Raw genomic sequence first — 20058 nt, 5'->3', positions numbered from 1 at the left:
GTCAGGAGGTGGCTGTGAGCAGAGTCCAAGGGGAGTTCCTGCAATGATTCTCAGGTGGAGAAACACAGCCTGGGCCCCAGGCTTAAAAGGACTTGGTTCCCCAGGAACCAAGGGGAGCTGGAAAGCAACCCGCATAGGTTTGGCGAGAAAGAGCAGGGCTAGAGGCAGAGCCAGCAGTCTTGAGAGGGAAACAGACAGGGCCTGGGGAATGGGAACAGAGCCAGGTGCATCTAAGCCAAGGCCAGCTGACTGTAAAACCACCCACCTTGTTCCAAGCGGGCAGTGGAAGGGGCAAAGTTTGCACTCTGCCAGCCTACCATGTCACAAAAGCAGCTTCGTCATGGATGAGCAAGCATGACACGGTCCAGTGGGGGCAGTGGGCACAACAGATGAGTGCGGAGCCCCAGAATTCCCCGCCCCAATTCCCCAAGGAATTCGATGTCCTTGGACATCGGCCATCCCTGTGAGAGGGGAGCCTGGCTGGGTCTGCCTCCAGGGGCCGCATTTGGCCTCAGAATCACAGGCACTACTCCCTTAACTTACCCTGTGCCAGGCCCTGTGCCAAACACTTTATTTACTCGATTAATTAAGAGTCTTTTACTTGCGAGTAAGGAAATCAACTCAAGCCACATTAATTTTTTTTTAGAAAGTGGGTGATGATGCATTGGTGGGGGGATGGTCTCTTGACTCCCAGGTCAGGAGGTCGCTGGCCTCACGAAAGGCCCAGAGTGCGGACTCCGGAGCATCTGGCATTCTCCTGCGACTCTTAGGTTCTCCCCGTGCATCTGCCTCATTCTTCCTCCTCAGCAGATGGCCTTTTTCTGATACTCGGTCCATAAGGCAGGGAGAAGAGGCCCACCCACAGTTCCCATATTTCCATGTTACAGATCCAACCCTAGGGAGAAACTAAAGTTGGATCCACTTTGATTTCTCTGGGAAAGCAAGGCCCTGTGTGGGTCAGGTGTCCATTTTGGTTCCAACTGGCCATAGTGAAGGGAGGGGGACAGGCCACAGACAGAAATATGTCTGCTATGGTCCTTCACTCTGACCCTGAGGAGAAGGATACGGCCCTCAGGAACTGTGTGGCTTTGAATCCAGTTTTCTTTGCCTCTGAAGCCAAGAGGTGGCCCTCGACAGGGAGGACAGAGGCAGAGAGACTGTGGTTATTAAGCCCATTAAGGGGCAACAGGACATGGACAAAACACAAAGTTCCATATCAAAATAAAACTTTAATTTGCCAAGGGAAGATCACAGCAACGCCTACACACCCCGCACACGAGTTCTCCTAGGACTGGGTGAGCAGGGCCTCCCTCCGGAAGTGCTCAGCAGGGAGGACAGTGACAGACCCGAGGCTGAGGCTGTGCTCAGAGGTGGGCGGGGGGACTGGCGGGCTGCTTTCGCCCGTCGCCAGCGATGGGCCGGCCTCGCTCCTCCCAGATGGTGAGCCCGTCGCAGGAGCAGATCTGCTTGGGGTTCTGGAAAAGGCCAGCAGAGCGTGCGATGATGCCACAGGCCAACCTGAGGAAGAGCAGTGGGGTCGAGACGAGCACCTACCTGCCCGGACCCTCCCGGTCTCCGCAGGCACTGCGGACAGAGCGCTCACCTCTCTCCCGAGTTCCCTGTGATCTTGGACAAGGGATGGCCACCCCGGCCCAGGTCGTCTTCTCCCTCATCGACGACCAGGCTTCGGCCAATCACATCACACACCTTTGAGGGGAGACAACGACCTCAGACAGTGGACCTGTTAGGAGAGGTCCCCGCCTTCTTTTCCACCTCACCTTCAGCCTCTCATCTTCTATCCTGAAGACGGCTCGGCCATCAGCTTCAGCGTGGATGTTCCCCAGGTCTCCGCGGTGCTGCAATGAGACCCGGGGGGAAAGGGCACGTGGGACACGGCTGCTAACTTCTGGCTTCTCAGTATCTGGTTCCCCTTCCTCAGAGTACCAGTGTCCTCCTATGGGTCCAGTCTGGTAGGATGAAGGGACGGCCCAGGACACAAGGAAGGCAACGGACTCTCTCTCCCTGGAACTAAAATCCTGGGCATGCTGAATGACAGCACGCTGAAAATGGCCAGTGACCCCATCCCTAGGAAGTCATGTCACTAGACCAGGCTGCTTCTCCTACAAGGCTGCTGCCCAGTCTGCATCCAAGCCTCAGAATCTAGCCCGGTTCCTGCTTCTTTCCAAGCCCACTTCTCCAGCCTCCCGATGACTCTGTGAGCCCCTGGTAGTCTGCAGTTCCCCTGGGCTTAAGTTGGCCAAGCTTGGCTTCTTGACCATCAGAGGTAGCCAGCATCCCTTCCCTGACGTCCGGCCTCCAGGAAAAGAAGAAACACAGGGGCGAAGGGCGTCTCCTGCCCCCAAGACCTGGTTCTGCCCACCTTCTCCCTTGAAGGTAATAAAAATGTCCTGGGACTTCCCTGGTGGTCCAGTGGCTAAGACTCTGCGCTCCCAATGCAGGAGGCCCGGGTTTGATCCCTGGTCAGGGAACTAGATCCTGCATGTCGCAACTAAAGATCCTGCATGTCGCAACTAAAGATCCCACATGCCACAACTAAAAAGATCCTGCACGCCGCAACTAAAAAGATCCCGCACGCCACAACTAAGACCCGGTGCAGCCAAATAAATAAATAAACATATTAAAAAAAAAATGTCCTAACACAGCTACTGAGCTCCGCCTACATCAGACACCCTCTGCCAGGCAGGGTGGGAGGTGATGGTGTATATGTGGTCAACCTCCCTCAAGGGGTTCAGAGCATGGTAAGGAGCCAGACATGGAACAGACTAGTGATTACAAAACACAGGGTTAGCACAACAGTGAGTGTGTTTCCTGGTGACAAGGCCCTACTGATGAGTCACAGAGACCCACGTCTGTCTGTGCAAATAAACTGCCCCCAACGTGACACTTGGGCAGAGGTAAGAGCCTGAGCCAACATGGGCTGGTACACACGGCCTTGCTGCAAAGCAGGGTCACAGAGCATGTCACTGTGTGATGGGGCTGACGAGCAAGCAGCAAGAAAAGCCACTTCTGCTTTATCTTGCTTTCCTTTAGGACATCTGCTGCTTACACCTGGCACTTTTTGTTGTGCCGGGTGTTGGGGCCTTTTGCGGTAGGAAGATAAAGGAGGGGGAGGCGTTTCCAGGACTGGGCGGAGGAGCAAGTGGCCTGGTGTGTGGCTCAGAGGCGTGATCCCCTCTGAATCCCTGGGGAGGGGAACACATAGCACCGCATGTGGAGGAGACGGAATTAGGTGTGTGCGGCTCAGAGGCGTGATCCGGCAGCAGAGGGTCGGGAGATGCAGGCTTTCTAGTCCCTCCCCTGCACACAGGTGGCTGGAACTGGGCCAGGCGGCACTGAATGTCACACCAAGTAGCCACGTGAGATCTGTACCCTTGGGTACTGGGGAGCCAAGAAAGGTTTCAGGCAGGGGTGTGACACGGTTACTCCATGCTTTGGAGTAGTTCCTCTAATACCGTGCATGAAGGGAAAGGGCTGGAGGCGGATGGGGAGAGAAGGGAAGGAAGCTTAGAAACCAGTTAGGAGATGTGCAAAGGGACAACCAGGCTTGGACATAAATCCCACGCTGAATTCACTTCTGTCTGGGCAAAACCAGACGCTGAAATCCAAAAGGAACACGCCAGTTATCATGGCCGCTTGGACACGTAGCTCTTGCTCAAGTCTTCCTCCGCCTATACCAAGGGCTCGGGTACAAGACAGCAGCTGGCTCCAGCCCCTTCAGACGCCCTGCCCCGAGAGGGGCCCAGGCCAAGGCACAGGTCGCGAGGTGGTCTCTTGCCCTTCAGAAACTCCACTTCCTACGAGGCATAGGGCTGCCAGTTCCCAGACCTCCTTCTTGCCGGTTCAAGCCTCCAGGGCTTTGTCTACGGGGCGTCCCCTGTTGAGCCTCCATTCCCACTCTCCCTTCTTCACCTGCCTGATTCCTGCTCAGCACCTTTCAAGGCTTCAATGAGGAAGACTGCCTCTAAGATGCACCCCCTGGATTCACACCCTGTGTGCTCCACCACGAGGGTGGGCTGGACCTGGTGTCACCTCCAAGCTTAGGTTACAAACGGAGTGTGGCTTCAGTCTTGGACGCCTTCTCTCTCACTCACTTGCTCTGACGGCAGCCAGCTGCTGTGCTGTGCACTGGCCTAGGGAGAGGCCCACCTGGCAAAGGACTGATGTCTCTAGCCAACAGCCAGGGAGGCCCTGAGGCCAGCCAACAGCAACATGAGCTCGTGTGGAAGTGGGTCCTCCCTACATCGAGCCTTGAGAGACCCGAAGACAGAGGCCCCCAGCTAAGCTGCACCCGAATTCCTACCCCAGAGAAACTGTGAGATGACAAATGCTTGCTGTTTTAAACCTGGGAGTTCCCTGGTGGTCCAGTGGTTAGGACTTGGCGCTTTCACTGCTGTGGGTTCGATCCCTGGTTGGGGAACTAATATCCGCACAAGCCAAGCAGCTTGGCCAAAAACAACCCCAAAAAACCCTAAGTTTGGAGTAATTTGACTCTCAGCAATAGATAACTGACACACAGAACGCAAGTGTGACACTATGCGATGGACCCAACAGAAAGGCTTGTCCCACTCCCCAGGGGGCGGGGGGCGAGGAGTAAAAACTTTGATCATTAGAAATGTGACAGAGCTGTCAAAAGTCCAAAAAAACAAAAATCACTTACATGAATTAAGAAACACACACCATGTTTTCATTTGTTTGCCCTCCCCTGCACACGGGTGGGTGGGGCTGTGTGATGGGGCTGACGAGCAAGCAGCAAGAAGAGCCACTTCTGCTTTATCTTGTTTTCCTTTGGGACATCTGCTGCTTACACCTGGCACTTTTTGCTGTGCCGGGTGTTGGGGCCTTTTGCGGTAGGAAGATAAAGGAGGGGGAGGCGTTTCCAGGACTGGGCGGAGGAGCAAGTGGCCTGGTGTGCGGCTCAGAGGCGTGATCCCCTCTGAATCCCTGGGGAGGGGAACACATAGCACCGCACGTGGAGGAGACGGAATTGGTGTGTGTGGACAGGGCATTAGGAAACATCCCATCACTGAGAGAGGAGGCCGTCCTCCTGGCACGACATCTAGGACAAAATTTCAGCTTGGTGTTAAAACATCTTTAACGCCTCTCTGACATTCACTAATCACTCTGACAAAGATAAAGCAGGCTGTAGTCCCTAGCAGGAGTCTAATGACACTTTTTAGGTCTGCATTGATTTATTTTCACAATGATCCTCCTCTTGGGGCTAGAAGTACTGGTTTCCTATTTTCTGTGGCCATATCAAGTTTCTTGTTAAAAATAAATCTACCTTAATTACATGAATGATGTCTTGATTTTCTTCAAAATAATGGTGGAGAAGGGCCAGGGGTGTAGATGAAGCAGGACTGGCCACGAGTTGGTAACTGGGTGACAGGGACATGGGGGTTCGGGACTCTACTTTCTCCACTTTAGAACTTGTTTGAAACCTTCAGTGACAGATTAAAATGTTAAAAATAACTAAATTTACCTAAGGGAAAAAAAATCAGTCAATTTAAATCAAAACATTGAGTAACTAACAGAACAAGTAGTACTCAGATAAGGCAAGAATCATTAAGGCAGCATGTGACTCACTGCCGATAGGGAAACAATTCTCTGGTGTAAAATTAAACTCCATGGCCAGGAGCTGCAGCGTCAGGGACAGCCTTTTGTTTTTAGTTTTTTTTTTTGGCCACACCATGAGGCATGTGGAACTTCCCCGACGACGAAGGATCGAACCCATGTCCCCTGCAGTGGAAGTGAGGAGTCTTAACCACTGGACCACCAGGGAAGTTCTGGGACGGCCTTTTTAGTTTACGTAAAACCTTTAACTTCCACACCATCACCTTCTCCAGGAAGCTTTCTCCCACTGCGTGTGCCCCTCGGGCTGGATCAGGAGCTTGCTCTGGGCTCCCAGGGCCTCCTGCAGGCTCCTGCAAGGATTCTCTCACTGCACTGCAACCAAGGAGTTCTCAGTGTCTCCCTCACCAGACTCTGAGTCTTAGGGAGCAGGCCTTCAACACAGAAAGGGTCAATAAATGTTTCTAAATGGAACCAAAAAAGTGAGGGAAAAAGACCCCAACAAAAAGGAATCATACTTTCAGGCCCCAAGAGCTGCCTGCCCTGCCTCTGAGACCTTGGGTTCTCTCTCAGCCCAAAACGAATACTTACCTGGTCGGGGAGTTCCCTGGTGGCCTAGTGGTTAGGATTCTGGGCTTTCACTTACCCGGTCAGAGTCCTGGGGACCCCCATGAGACATTCCATCAGGGTTAAAGTGGTCCCCACAGCTAAGAAGGAAAGATAGCAGGTGGGCAGTGAAACAATAGCTCGCAGGCCAGGTGATCCATCCTCTTACTTTACATTTGTTTCATTCATTCATTCACTCACTTATTCATTCATCCACTCATTCAACACACAGGCCCACTCTGTGCCAGGCTCTGGGCTGAGGGCACTAAGAAGAATCAGTCATGGGACCTGCCCTCAATAAGCTTCCAGGCAAGACACAGATGAGTAAACAACTAATGGCATGACAGCATGACAAACACCATGACATGGAGACCTGACCCTCCCGTGTCCAGGAGTCACCTTCCATCTCGGAGGCAGTAAGGTGGCTATGAGCAGGAGCGTCTAGGTCAGATTTTGGTTCAAATCCCCACTCTACCATTTACATGTTCCAGGGTCTTTGACAAGTCATTTAACCTTTTTGAGCCTCAGTTTCCTCATCTGTAGACTGGGCCTTTGTGTATATGCCTCCCAGGGTACTTATGAGGACCAAATGTGAAAGAGTGTGTAAAAAGCTGAACACAGCCCCCTGCACTTAAGTGGGTGCACAACTGGGGCAATAAGGATGCTACAGGGAGGTTACAGAGGACCCACCTGTTGCAGCTCCTTGTGAGGTCTCCGAACTCATGGACGTGCAGTCCGTGCAGCCCAGGCTGCAGGCCGTCAATGGTCCCCTCGATGAGGCAGCGCTCAGGGGTCAGCTGTAGGAAGTGCACCACTCCCTGCACAGGGCCAGGCCCCCCGAGAATGGCCACTGCTGCCCCCAGATTCTCTGTAAGGTATTAGACATCAGGGCTGGCTCGCCACCTCATCCAGCCCCACCCATTTATCAACTTGGAAAGGGCATGGAGAGAGCCCCCTATAACTTTCACGGGGTCCCCAAAGCCACGCCAACCCAAAGCCCCCAAAGGCTATGGTTGGATCTGTACCACATCCAGGCCACCTCCCTCCCAGAGAGGCCAAGGCCAAGGTTACTCACGGAACAGGCCACTGCCCATGCCCTTGAGTACCGCCTGCCTCCCAGTGCCTTCTAGAAGGGCCTGCACCTCCTGGCTGGGCAGGGTGGTCTGTACCAGGACCATCTGGTTCTCCAACTGCACCTCCACACTCTGGACACCTGGGAGAAGACAGGGGACAGAGGGCAGCAGAGGGTTGGCACCCGTGTGCTGGGAGCAGGGAAGAGAGAATCAGGGGGCCATTCCCTATCCCCATCTTAACCAACCTTCCTATGGTCGGAGGCAAGCTCTGAAGCTGCCTTCTAGCTGTGTAAGGCCCTTAACCTCTCTGAGTTTGTTTCTTTATGAATAAAGTGGGGATAACGCCATCTTGCCCCCGGGAGTGTTGTGAATTCTTATTTCATGCCAGGCATTATTTATAACTTTTGAAACATAGATAGTTCTTTTAAAAATGTTTCAGCACAACATTGTAAATCAACTATACTTCAAGTTTTAAAAATTAAATAATAAAAAAAAATGTTTGTATAAAAGTGGGCTATTAAAAAAAAAAAAAAAAAGTGGGCTATCAATAGCCACATTACTCATGATAGTCAAAAGGTGAAAACAACCCAAAAACCCATCAAATGATGAGTGGATAAACAAAATGTGTACCCATACAATGGAATACTATTCAGCCATAAAAAGGAATGAAGCACTGATACATGCTACAATGTGGATGAACCTTAAAAACATTATGCTAAGTGAAAGCCAGTCACAAAGAGCACATATTAGATGATGTCATTCTGGATGAAATACCCAGAATAGGTAAATCTATAGAGACAGAAAGTAGATTAGTGAGTAGGGGAGTAGGAGGGTGATAGCTGAAGGGTACAATTTCTTCATGAGGTGATGAAATAGACAATTGATAGTGGTAATGGTTGCACAACTCTGTGAATATACTAAAAACCACTGAATTGTATATTTTAATGGATGAATTTTATGATATATGAATATTTCAATAAAGCTGGCACACATAAAAAAGAGGGGGCTATCACCACTATCCTGAAAGCTAACATTTACTGAACATGCACTGTGGGCTTTTTCGTACTTTACCTGTATTAATGCAGTAACCCTGTGAGTTGGGCACTATTATCCCCACTTTACAGATGAGAAAACTGAGGCACAGAGAAGTTATGCAACTTGCTCCAAGTCACGTTGTAGTGAATGGTGGGACTGGAAATCATCCCAGGCAGCCTAGCTCCAGAGCCCGAGCACTTCACCTGAACACTGCTCACCCTGAGAACCAGCTCCAGCCTCCAGGCTGGCTTGGCACCCCCTCCTCCATCCTCCTGTGGCAGTTTCCACTTCTCCCATGTAACTCATGCTGCACCGATTACAATCCTCTGTGTGGGCAGGAGCTCTGTGTGGTCCACAAGGGTCAGGTTCAAAAGTCAGAGGGTCTCAACTGCCCTCCAAATCCCTGAAGTCACCCTGGTGTGTACACAACCTGCAGGACGATTCTGACACATGCTCAGTTTCGAGGGCCATCGAGCCAACTCAAAGAAGGACGAGAAGGGGCTTCTCTTTCATTCAGATGTTCAGGGCTCATAAACCTTTTAAGAGAACTCTTGAATCCTGAGCCAGAGCATGGGGAATGGCTGGGAACTCTGAGGGATGATCTCACCTGTGGAGCTTACAACCATTCTGCTCTGATCTTAGTAAGTGTGTCTGTTGCTCTGGCAGGGTAGAGCCCATGGGAGCCGGGAGCCCTGGGCAGCCCAGAAGACATAGGTTAAGCGAGGCATGTCCCTCTGCTGAGCCAGTGCTGTGTGAACTGAAGGCTGCACTGACTGTCTGCGTTCCCTTCATCCTTGGTTCCCCCACCCACTGCCACCCCCGTCCTGTATTCATTCAACAAATGTGTGCTGGGCCTGGAGGAGGCCAGGGTCAGGGAAAGCACCAGTCCTAGTCCGCAGGGAGCTCACGGGCTGCGGGAGATTCAAGACTACACCTGCCCATTTTTGGATTGGGTTGTTTGTTTTTTTGTTACTGAGAAAACAAATACAGTATGCTAACACATATATATGGAATCTAAGGGAAAAAAAGAAAAAAAAGGCCATGAAGAACCTAGTGGTAAGACAGGAATAAAGACACAGACCTACCAGAGAATGGACTTGAGGATACGGGGAGGGGGAAGGGTAAGCTGTGACAAAGTGAGAGAGTGGCATGGACATATATACACTACCAAACGTAAAATAGATAGCTAGTGGGAAGCAGCCGCATAGCACAGGGAGATCAGCTCGGTGCTTTGTGACCACCTAGAGGGGTGGGATAGGGAGGGTGGGAGGGAGGGAGATGCAAGAGGGAAGAGATATGGGAACATATGTATATGTCTAACTGATTCACTTTGTTATAAAGCAGAAACTAACACACCATTGTAAAGCAATTATACTCCAATAAAGATGTTAAAAAAAAAAAAAAAAAAGACTACACCTGGATTAACCATCAGGCAGTGACGGGAATAACAATCCCTGAGGCACACACAAGGAACCTCAGCTGTTCAGATTCCTTCCAACTCGAGGCAAAATGGGGAAACGGCACTGGGAGGAGGTAGCACCCAAGAGGCAGGACTGTTTGGCCTGCGGTTACAAAGGGTCCCGCGGTCTTGCTTCTACAGATCCCCTGCCCCATCGGTGACACTGTTGGGGGAGGGACCGAATTTGTAAACAGAAATCAGACAGACACACCCATCTCCTCCCCAGCAAGTACCGGGCAATTCTGCAATTCTGCGAGAAGAAAACCCCCCAAATAACCCAACTGCCCGTCACTTAACACAATGTCTCATCCTGGGCCACCTAGCGTGAAGCCTTGGAGCTCCAGGTCCACCCAGAGGTGCCTCTGGATGCCAAGGTGGTAGGGAGGACGGCAGGGAACTCTGAGCCTCTAGGGAATGCCAAGAGCTGTGTGCTCAGCTTTACACACATCAGGACAGTGATACTGTCCTCCTCTGGCGAGTGAAGAAATGAGGCTGGAGGGCTTCGCAACTGGCTCGAGATCGCAAAGCTCAGAAGGCAGCCTGTCCGACTCCAGAGCTGATGCTTGGTCCTCTTGCCCCACAGGAAGTAGGACTGGGCCCCAAAGGACTGATTGTCTGAGGCTCCCAGAGCTCAAGTAAGCATGCAGTGTGAGGGATTCACTTGCTTATTCATTCATTGAACAAATGTACACTAAGTGCCTATCATGTGCCCCGTTCCGGGCAGTAGGGATGCAGCAGGGAACAAGTCAGGTGATGTCTCTGCCCCATAAAGCAGCATGTGTTCCAGCACAGGAATATGGATATCAAACACATGCACAGGGACATTCAGATAGTGCAAAGTGTACTCAATGAAACAGGTATTGGGGAATAATTGGCGAGCCACTTAGGCTGGTGAAGGAAGGTCTCTCTGAGCCTTTAAGCAAAGGCCTGAATGTAGTCAGGGCAGAGCATTCCAGCAGAGGGTACAGTTTGGGCAAAGACCCTGAGGCAGGAACGACATCTATGTGTTCTAAGAAGAGAAAGGCCCAAGTGGCTGGAGCTGGAGTAAAGAGAATGATAAGATACAAAGTTGTAAGTGGAGACCAATGAAACAAAGCCCTGCAGGCAACAGGAAAGAATCTGGAATTTAATTTTAATGTAAGGGGAGGCCATTGGGAGAGGCCACAGAGTACAGTGGTTGAGGGTGTGGGCTCTGGAGTTGAAATTCTGAGTCTGCCACCTACTAGCTGTGTGGCCTTAGCTTACTCAACCTTTCTGTTGAGTTTTCTTTTCAGTTTCTTCATCTGAAAATGGAGATAATAATACGACCTACTTCAGCGGGCTACTGAAGGCCTAAACGAGTTATCTCCCATAAAGCACTTAGAACAGCGCCTGGCCTATGGGAAGCTCTTAAATATTATGACTTTTAGAGGATTTTAAGCAGAGCAGTGACAACATCTGAGGTTTGATTTAAAAAATCATTCTTGGCAATTTCCTGGCGGTCCAGTGGTTAGGCTTTCACTGCCAAGGGTGCAGGTTCGACCAGCGGGTCGGGGAACTAAGATCCCACGAGCCACGCGGCGCAGCCAAAAAATAAAATAAAATAAAATAATTGAAAATAAAAAATGAAAAAATCACTCTGGTTTCTATGTGAAGAAGCTATTGGAAAGGGCAACAGAGAGCCCAAAGATAAGGTTCTCGTGTGGGTCGTGGAGAGGTGAGGTGGCTTGGTTGGGTGTGAAGCCCAAAGTACGGAAAAAGAGTTTTAGACACAGCAGACAAGACTTTCTGATGGACTGGCTTTGGCACAGGTAGGTTGCTGCTCTGGGGTCTCCTAAGAAGAGCTGCTTCTCTGCACTGAAAGTGGGAGGGCCCCAGTGGGAAGCTCCTTGTGACTGCACTTCCCGAACTCTTGACCTGAGTCTGAACCAAGAAGGCTGGCTCCCCAGCTGAGCAGCAGTTCGGTTTGGCCGGTGTGTAGTGTGGCCAGGCCAGAAGTACCTGTTGAGCTCAGAGCCCAGAGAGGGAGAAAAGATAAGGCCATAGGGGACTCTAGGGTGGGTGATAAGAGTTCAAGGAAGTGAGCCTTGGGCTGGGAGGTTCTCTCACTTACCCCTAGGGGGAAAGCAGAGCCTTCTTCCCCAAAGCCCAGGCCTCCTGGAGAGGGCAAATCAACCAATCACTCTTTCTGTCTCCCTCTCTGCATCTGGGAAGCCAGCCCATGAGAAAGCCAAGCTGCTTCCAGTTACCCAGACCAGAAAACGTAGTCACCAGAAGTCTTTACCTGGTCTCTAAGAAACCTGCTGAGAGCTAAAAACTGCCCTATGTCCAACAGAAGTCCAGCTGTCTGCTCTCCCAGTAAGAATGTTTTACAGGAGGTAGAGTCCAACAGCCTTGGAAAGCTTTGGTCAGATCACTCCACTCTCAGTGGAATGGCTCAGTTTTCTCAGACACGCACCCCTCATTCCCAAACACACAGTCAAAGCAAACCCAGCTTTAGGATCTGTCCCCCTCTGCAAACATGGCACTGGAAGCCAGCACCAAGCACTCTGGGGGTTGAGGGCAGGCGCTGCCCGGCCGCTGCGCACCAGCCCCGCTCTGCTCTCCGTGCATAAATTCACGGGCAAAAATGAATGGCTAACAAAAGGAAATGGTGCTGGAACAGTGGGAATCAACAATTTTGCACAGAAAGCTTTGGGAGATGTTGTTTACTGTAGTCTGCCTGAAGTTGGGACAAAATTGAACCAACAAGAGGAGTTTGGTGCTTTGGAAAGTGTGAGAGCTGCTAGTGAACTCTAGTCTCCTCTATCAGAAGAAGTAACTGAAATAAATGAAGCTCCTGCAGAAAATCCAGGACATGTCCACAAATGTTGTTATGAAGATGGTTGGCTGATCAAGATGACATTCAGGAACACCTCAGAACTAGATGAACTAATGGGTGAAGAAGCATATGAGAAATACATGAAATCTATTGAGGAGTGAAAATGGAACCCCTAAATAAGCCAGTTTGAACAACTTAAAAAAGATCAGGGACTTCCCTGGCGGTCCAGTGGTTAAGACTCTGCGCTTCCACTGCAGGGGGCACAGGTTCGATACCTGGTGGGGGAACTAAGATCCCACATGCAGCACGGCGCGGCCAAAAAACAAAAAAAAAAGATTTGTCCCCTCATGCCTCTGCCCAACCAGCTTACCACCTATAAGCCCTTCCCCTCATAATTCCTAAGATTTAGTGGGCTCTCACTACATGCCAAAGACCTTTCTAAAGTGCTTTTACATGTATTAACTAATTTACTCTTCACAATGAACCTCTGGGGTAGCTTCCATTACCTTGCCCATTTAAACACTGAAGAAACAGACACAAAAAGTAACATGCATGAGGTCTTAGTGCCATTAAGTGGCAAAGGGAGGATTTGAACCCAAACAGTCTGACTCTAGAGCACATATCCCCGAAGACCTAGGACACACTGCTGCCTTATACAGAGCCAAGTGCCACCAATGTCCCAGTTTCAGAAGCCATCACATGGCAGCTCCTCCAAGAACTGCTCTTCCCAGCGCAATGCTTGTGCGCTCATGTTACCTGAGGGCAGAGGCTGTGCCTGAAACACTTGTGAACCCTCTTCCCTAAAAAGCCCCCAGTGTCTGGTCTATACCTGAATGACTGGATAAACATTTAACAGAATCAAAGGCAGGCAGTTCCCACGGCCATGCTGGTGGCTCTGCCTTCTCAGATCTTTCCGATCGTGCCTGGTCATCTCCAGACCAGCTAGCTGGCTTTTAAGAATCAGGGCCGGACTTCCCTGATGGCGCAGTAGTTAAGAATCTGCCTGCCAATGTAGGGGACATGGGTTCGATCCCTGGTCTGGGAAGACTGTACATGCCGCGAAGCAACTAAGCCTGTGCGCCACAACAGCTGAGCCCACGAGCCACAACTACTGAGCCCACGTGCCACAACTACTGAAGCCCGCGCCCTAGAGCCCGTGCTCCGCAACAAGAAAAGCCACGGCAATAAACCCGCGCACCTCCCCCGCTCACCGCAACTAGAGAAAGTGCAGCAACGAAGACCTAAAGCAGCCAAAAAAAAAAAAAAAAAGAATCAGGGCCGCCTAGGATGGAACATGGCTAGGGCTGCTGTTTGCTTTGTCAAGATTATTTTGTTTCTCAAGCAAGAACTGCCTGTGTTCCAGGGAAAACCCCCTGTAGGGGGGGACTACGCTCTGCCTACCTCCTCACCCTCCAGGCACCGGAGGTTTAAGACAACCAGAAGGGCAGGCAGTTAGAGCCAGTAGAAGAATCTGGCAGGGCAGGCCTGAGACCTGCACTCTAGACTCCGCCTCTGGGTCTCTGTGTAACTGAGAACATTCCTTCCTCTCTCCAGGTCTCAATTTCTGCATCTGTAAATGGGAGTAGGGTTGGTCTAAGAGATTTGCCTGCCCCTCCCAGAGGCCTCCTGACTGCGCGCAGAGAAGTTAATCTGGTTCTTACCTGCTGTCCCTTGCAGGGACGTGCGCACCGCGTCCACGCAGCTCTGACAGGTCATCTGCACCGCGAACTCCAGCTGCAAGGACGGGCCGATGAGAGCTGGCGAAACCTTCTTGCGTGACCCTGTTTCACTACCTCCCCTGTGACCACCCCCAAAGGCCTGGAGTAACGCCCCACGTGACCCCTCCTCAAGCGCCTTCTTCATTATCACTCACGATCATTCCAGGAGCAACACCCCTCAACATTAACGCCAAGGGCCCTGCTACTCTCACATTCCAGCCTGGACCCCGGGCCCCAATCCAGGTGTCCGCTCCTTCCCCCATTCTCAAGTTAACGATCACCCCAGGGGCCGAGGCTCTCTGCCCTGCGAGGCTCCCACACGAGGCCTCGACCCTCACCGTGCAGGCAGTCCCGCGGTTCCCCGAGTCCGATGCCATCCCTGACGCAGTCACCACCGTAGGACCCGAACTGTCCAGGTCCTGTGGCGCCAACCCCGAGATGCGTCGGGGGAGGCGGAGCCCCGGAAGCCACTCCTTGCCCCGCCTCCCGCCGCGAGCGCACGCAAGGCGCTTCATCCCCACCCACCCACGTCCACGCTGTAGCGGGCAAGTGCTGCGCAGGCGTACTTGGGCCATCCGGCCCCTCGTTGCCTTAGTAACCGCCAGCGCCGCCAGCGCCGCCAGCGCCGCCTGCGCCGCCTGCGCTGCCTGGTCTAAGATGGAGCCGTATAAGCCCGAGCCCGAGTTCCAGCGGTTTTACCACCGGTTGCTGCGTCCGCTGTCTCTCTTCCCCCGCACGACGACGCGCACAGAGTCTCAGAAGCGCCTCCCGCAGGAGGTCCCGATGCTGCTGCCCCTACCGGTCTCACGGCTGACGGTGGCGTCGCTCTGCCGCCGGGTAGCCGAGCGGCTGGCCAACAGCGGGCTGGAGGCGCGCGCGCCTCGCAAGGTACGACTCCGTTTCACCGAGGTCATCTTGGACGAGCTAAAGTGCAGCTGGCAGGAGCCCCCCACCGAACCTGGTCTGAGCCACTTGAACAATCGGAGGCTGCGGAAGCGGCTCCTGGTCTACGTGCTGCTCAGCAGCGAGCAGCTCTTCGTACGCTACCTGCACCTTCAGAAGATCATGTCGACCCCCGCAGCTGTCTTCACCGAATCAGCCACGCTCACCCGGTTGGCCGCCAGCCTCGCCAGGGACTGCACAGTCTTCCTCACCGGCCCCGAGGTCTACCGTGGCCTGCTCGCTGACTTCTGCGCCCTGCTGAAGGAAGGCCAGGTCCAAGTCTGCGTGCCCAGAGTGCGCCCCCTCGGCCCCACTGGGGCTTTCAGGCTCTGCGCTATCCCATGGCATCACAGCACTGGCTTTGCCCAAGTGCCGTATTTCAACCTCAGCCTGAACTACCTCATCCAGCTCAGCCGCCCGCGGGAGTTTGTCAGTGAGCCTGAACCGGATCCAGTGAAGGAATTGAAGTCCATTCCCCAGCTGAAGAAGAGGAAGCCTCTCTGCTGGCTGTCCACCATGCAAAAGAGGAGAGAAAGCAACTTCAATTCACAGATTGCCTCACTGCCTGGGTCCTCTGTGGCTCCCCCCAGCCAGGCTCCCCCCACCTCCCACTTGCCCCTCTCCTCCCAGCTCCAGAGGGGCCAGTCCATGCCCTCTCTGCGTGAGGGCTGGAAACTAGCAGATGAGTTGGGCCTTCCTCCACTCTCTCCTCGCCCCTTAACCCCACTGGTCCTGGTTGCAGAGAGCAAACCAGAGCTGGAAGGGGACACTGTGGCTGAGGACCTGAAGCAGAGGATGAAGAACATGCAATTGGGGTGGTCTCACTACTCACCGCTGGACTCGGGCCTGCCCCCACTCTTGGGGGCCCTGACCTACCGCCCAGCTGCAACACATCACATGGAAGAGCTGCAGAGAATGTTGAAGGGCCTCGAGGAGAAGGAAGCCTCAGAGCAGTGGAGCCTCCAGTCCCCCAGATCCCCTCCCCTTGAACCACAGCCAGTCACTGTTACTTTGAAGCTAAGAAATCAGGTGGTCCAGGCAGCTGCTGTACAGGTCTCAGCAAGAAACTTTTTGGATTCCTTCCACGTTGAGGGGGCCGGAGTCCTATACAACCACCTGGCTGGTGAACTGGAACCCAAACTTATGGAGGAAATGGATACTGATCGCACTTTTGGCAGTAGCATCAGGGAGGTCTACAAGGAGCTGATGAGCCGTGTCTCTAATGACCACTTCTCTTTTGACCAGGGGCCCCTGGTTGAGCCTGCAGCCAATAAAGACTGGTCGGCCTTCCTATCCTCAGCCTTTCTACGTCAAGAAAAACAGCGTCGTATCATCAACACCAAGCTGGCTGGACTTTATTCCCAGAGAGCCAACACTTTACAGTCCAACCCTGATAAGATGTCCTCCCTCACATCACTCCAAGCAAGTAAAAGCTGGGAGAAGTGGTCAAACAAGGCCTCATGGCTGAACTGGTGGAAAACGACTTTGTCTGTGGGTGACTACTTCAAGTACCTCACCACCCAGCAGACAGATTTCCTCCATGTCATCTTCCAAATGTATGAAGAAGAGGTTCCTGTGGAGATCGTGGCCCCTGTCAGAGAGTCCCTGAAGATTCAGCACCCACCGCCCTTGCTGGAAGACGATGAGCCAGACTTTGTGCCAGGAGAATGGGATTGGGACACGGTGCTGGAGCGCAGGCTGGGAACTAAGAACAACAGCCTCCTGGAAGACTCTCACAAAATCCTGAGCCTGCAGAAGCGTCTGGAGCGGCTGTGGTCCATGCTTGAGGTCCCTGACAAAGACCGGCTGGACATGGCCATCAAGTACAGCTCCAATGCCCGCCTGAGGCAGCTGCCGTCACTGGTGAGTGCCTGGGAGCGGGCCTTGCAGCCCATTCAGCTGCGGGAGATATTGCTGGGGAGACTGGAGTGCTTTGAGCGACAAGCCTCCGACCCTAACCGCTTCTTCCACAAGACCGACATGGGCCTGAGTCGCTTCCTGGAGGAGAATCAGATCCGCAACCATCTCCATAAGAGGCTCAGTCTAGTGGAGGCTCCTTTGGTTCCCCTCCTGGAGGAGATCGAGTTAGTCTTTGGTGAGCCAGTGACCTTCAAGGGGCGGCGCTACCTGGACAAGATGAAGCATGACAAAGTGGAGATGCTCTACTGGCTGCAGCAGCGGCGGCGGGTCCGCCACCTGGTCCGGGCCAAGAGGGCCTCCCATCCGTCAGCCCTGTCCAGGAAGCTCAGCAGCCAGCCTTTAATAGCCCCTGAGAGTACTCCCATTACTCTTTAACCAGGCGAAGTGCCCTCAGATCCCTCCCTCACCCCCATACACCCAGCAGCTCACCCAGACCTCTTGACTGCTTTGAAAGAAGAAATATCTGGGAGTGCGGGGTTCAGGAAAACTGTGCTTCCAACTACCAGGGGACTGAAATTAGCACTTTATTTTGACCATGAAGTTCTCATAAAAGAATCCACAAGCCCAGTAGTCCCATTTCTGTCAAGCCATGAACAGCACAGCCAAAAGCTCATGTATCAGAAGAACTGAGACCATCCCTTGGAGTTCATTGTAATGGGAAATGTTAGATGGAAACCATCCCCTATGGAACACCTCAGCTTAGCATTTCTATCACGATACACTAGATTGGCTGATTAGAACCCTAAGCCAAGAGACTCTATGGCATAATGGCTAAGAGCTAGTGCTCTGGAGTTAGTAGATGTGGGTTTAAATCCACATCCTGACTGTGTAACCTTGGGCACACTACCTAACTTCTCTGCATCTGGACCTTCCTGTGTCAGGTGAAGGAGTTGAATCCAGGTTGTCACTTCTTCCAGTTCTGGCCTACTGTTGGCAGAGCCAAAATTTTTCATTAAATTTTCACCAGTTAATACAAGCACGTGGTACAAAGTACACAGGGGTATGCACTGAAAAGTAAGTCTCCTTCCCATCCTTCCCTCCAATACCTCAGTTCTCCTCCTTGTGGGTAACAACTGTTACCAGTTTCTTGTGTATCTTTTCATTCCCTTATTCAGCAAATATTTATTGAGCACCTACTAGGTGTTCATGCTTGGTCTCTATCACTGAACAAAACAAAGACCCTTACCCTTTGTAGAGTTTACATTCTACTGGGGGGAAACAGACCGTAGACCATAAACATAGTACCGAAGCACATTGGATAATAGAAAGTTAGAGGGTGATAGGTACTGTGGGAAAAAGAAAAAATAGAGAAGGGCAAGAGGAAATAAAGTGTGAAGGATGTAGCTTTATTAGGGTAGTCCGTGTAGGCCTCACTGGGAAGGGGAGATTTGAACAGAGGCTTGAAGGAAGGGAGGAAGTGAGCCCCATGGACATCTGGGACAACAGCATTCCTGCCAGCTATTGGGAAGCGTAAGGCAGGAGGGTGCCTGGGGTGTTCCAGAAAAGCAAGGTGGCCAATGCAGGTGGAGCGGAGCTAAGGGGAAAGAGGGATGAGTCAGAGGGGTCGTGACAAGGTGCCAGGGGGCAGGTTAGATTATGTAAGGCCTGTAGGCCATTGTAAAAATGATTTCAGAGATGGCCTATGCATATATGAACACACATGAATATGTTGTCTATACACATGTCTTTAACTACACCAGCAGTAGCATGCTGTCCCCTGTTTTGCCCCTTTCTTTTTTCCCCAATGAGCTTGCCTCAAGTTCATTCCACATCGATACATATAGATCTGCCTTATTCTTTTTGATTGCTATCTAGTATCCCACTGGGTGTTTTTGGTTTTGGTTTTTTTTTTTTTTGGCGGTGCCACGTGGCTTGCAGGATCTTAGTCACCCAACCAGGGACTGAACCTGGGTCCCGGCAGTGAAAGTGTGGAGGCCTAACCACTGGACTGCCAGGGAATTCTCTTGAGTGTATTTTTATTTTGTTTAACCAGTCTCTTATTGTTGGACATTTACAAACAAAAACAATGCTCTAAAAAAATCCTTGTTCATCTCTTTAGTATGTGCAGCTACTTCTATGGTTTAAGTTCCTGGAAGTGGAATTATATCCAAGCATAAGCACTTGTAATTTTGATGGATATTACTGATTACCCTCCACAAAGGCTGTAACCATTTGCATTACTGTCAGCACTGCATGATGATAATAATAATTCCCCACTCTCACCAATAGTATTATCAAAATTTTTAATCTTTACCATCTAATAGGTGAAAAAATTGTATCTCATTTGAGTTGTGTTCTCATCTCTCTTATGAGTGAAGTTGCATCTCTTAGATGTTTAAAAGCTGGGTTATTTTCTGTAAAATTCTCATGCCCTTTGCCCACGTTTCAATTGGTTTTGACTATTTTGCTTTTTTTTAAATTTATTTTTGGCTACATTGGGTCTTTGTTGCTGTGCGCGGGCTTTCTCTAGTTTTGGCGAGCGGGGGCTACTTTTCGTTGTGGTGCGCGGGCTTCTCATTTAGGTGGCTTCTCTTGTTGCCAAGCCTGGGCTATAGGCACGTGGGCTTCAGTAGTTGTGGCTCGCAGGCTCAGTAGTTGTGGCGCACGGGCTTAGTTGTTCCGCAGCCTGTGGGATCTTCCCAGACCAGGGCTCGAACCCGTGTCCCCTGCATTGGCAGGCGGATTCTTAACCACTGCACCACCAGGAAATTCCCTTACTATTTATTTAAATTAACACTAATCCCATTATGTGTTTACAGAGATAATATATGTTATGAAAAACAACTTTTTTTTTTTAAAGTAGTGAAGAGTGGCTATTTTACTCTTTTGCAAATCTCCTGAATGTCTGGCTTAATAGGAGACAACTGGATTCTCATTTATGTTTCTGCTGCATCTGTTGCAATATTGCACTTCGTG

At 51.5% G+C, this 20058-nt stretch overlaps 2 protein-coding genes across 2 annotated transcripts; one reads left to right on the top strand and one right to left on the bottom strand.

Moving 5' to 3' along the window:
* Nucleotides 1-1209: 1209 nt before the first annotated feature.
* Nucleotides 1210-14739, bottom strand: CCS (copper chaperone for superoxide dismutase). Its single transcript, XM_061202099.1, has 8 exons — nt 14619-14739; nt 14224-14296; nt 7271-7408; nt 6886-7063; nt 6236-6296; nt 1779-1856; nt 1604-1707; nt 1210-1518 (listed from the first exon to the last, which is right to left on the bottom strand). The coding sequence occupies exons 1-8, from the start codon at nt 14655-14657 to the stop codon at nt 1365-1367; spliced, it is 825 nt and encodes a 274-aa protein (XP_061058082.1). The 5' UTR covers nt 14658-14739; the 3' UTR covers nt 1210-1364.
* A 198-nt stretch (nt 14740-14937) lies between these two features.
* On the top strand, nt 14938-17570 carry CCDC87 (coiled-coil domain containing 87). The gene has a single exon (XM_061203830.1). The coding sequence runs from the start codon at nt 14938-14940 to the stop codon at nt 17515-17517; it is 2580 nt and encodes an 859-aa protein (XP_061059813.1). The 3' UTR covers nt 17518-17570.
* Nucleotides 17571-20058: the final 2488 nt, after the last annotated feature.

The sequence above is a fragment of the Eubalaena glacialis genome, chromosome 10 (genome assembly GCF_028564815.1).
Source record: "Eubalaena glacialis isolate mEubGla1 chromosome 10, mEubGla1.1.hap2.+ XY, whole genome shotgun sequence".
Taxonomy (NCBI): domain Eukaryota; kingdom Metazoa; phylum Chordata; class Mammalia; order Artiodactyla; family Balaenidae; genus Eubalaena; species Eubalaena glacialis.
This window is presented reverse-complemented; position numbering and strand designations above follow the sequence as displayed.

Bases quoted from the DNA above. Each gene is read 5' to 3' on its own strand.
- CCS (XM_061202099.1), bottom strand. From the start codon at position 14,657: ATGGCATCGGACTCGGGGAACCGCGGGACTGCCTGCACG. The intron at 14,297-14,618 runs GTGAGGGTCGAG...CCGTCCTTGCAG, and splicing joins ACCGCGGGACTGCCTGCACG to CTGGAGTTCGCGGTGCAGAT. The intron at 1,857-6,235 runs GTAAGTGAAAGC...GTCTCATTGCAG, and splicing joins GTCCCCAGGACTCTGACCGG to CACCGCGGAGACCTGGGGAA.
- CCDC87 (XM_061203830.1), top strand. From the start codon at position 14,938: ATGGAGCCGTATAAGCCCGAGCCCGAGTTCCAGCGGTTTTACCACCGG.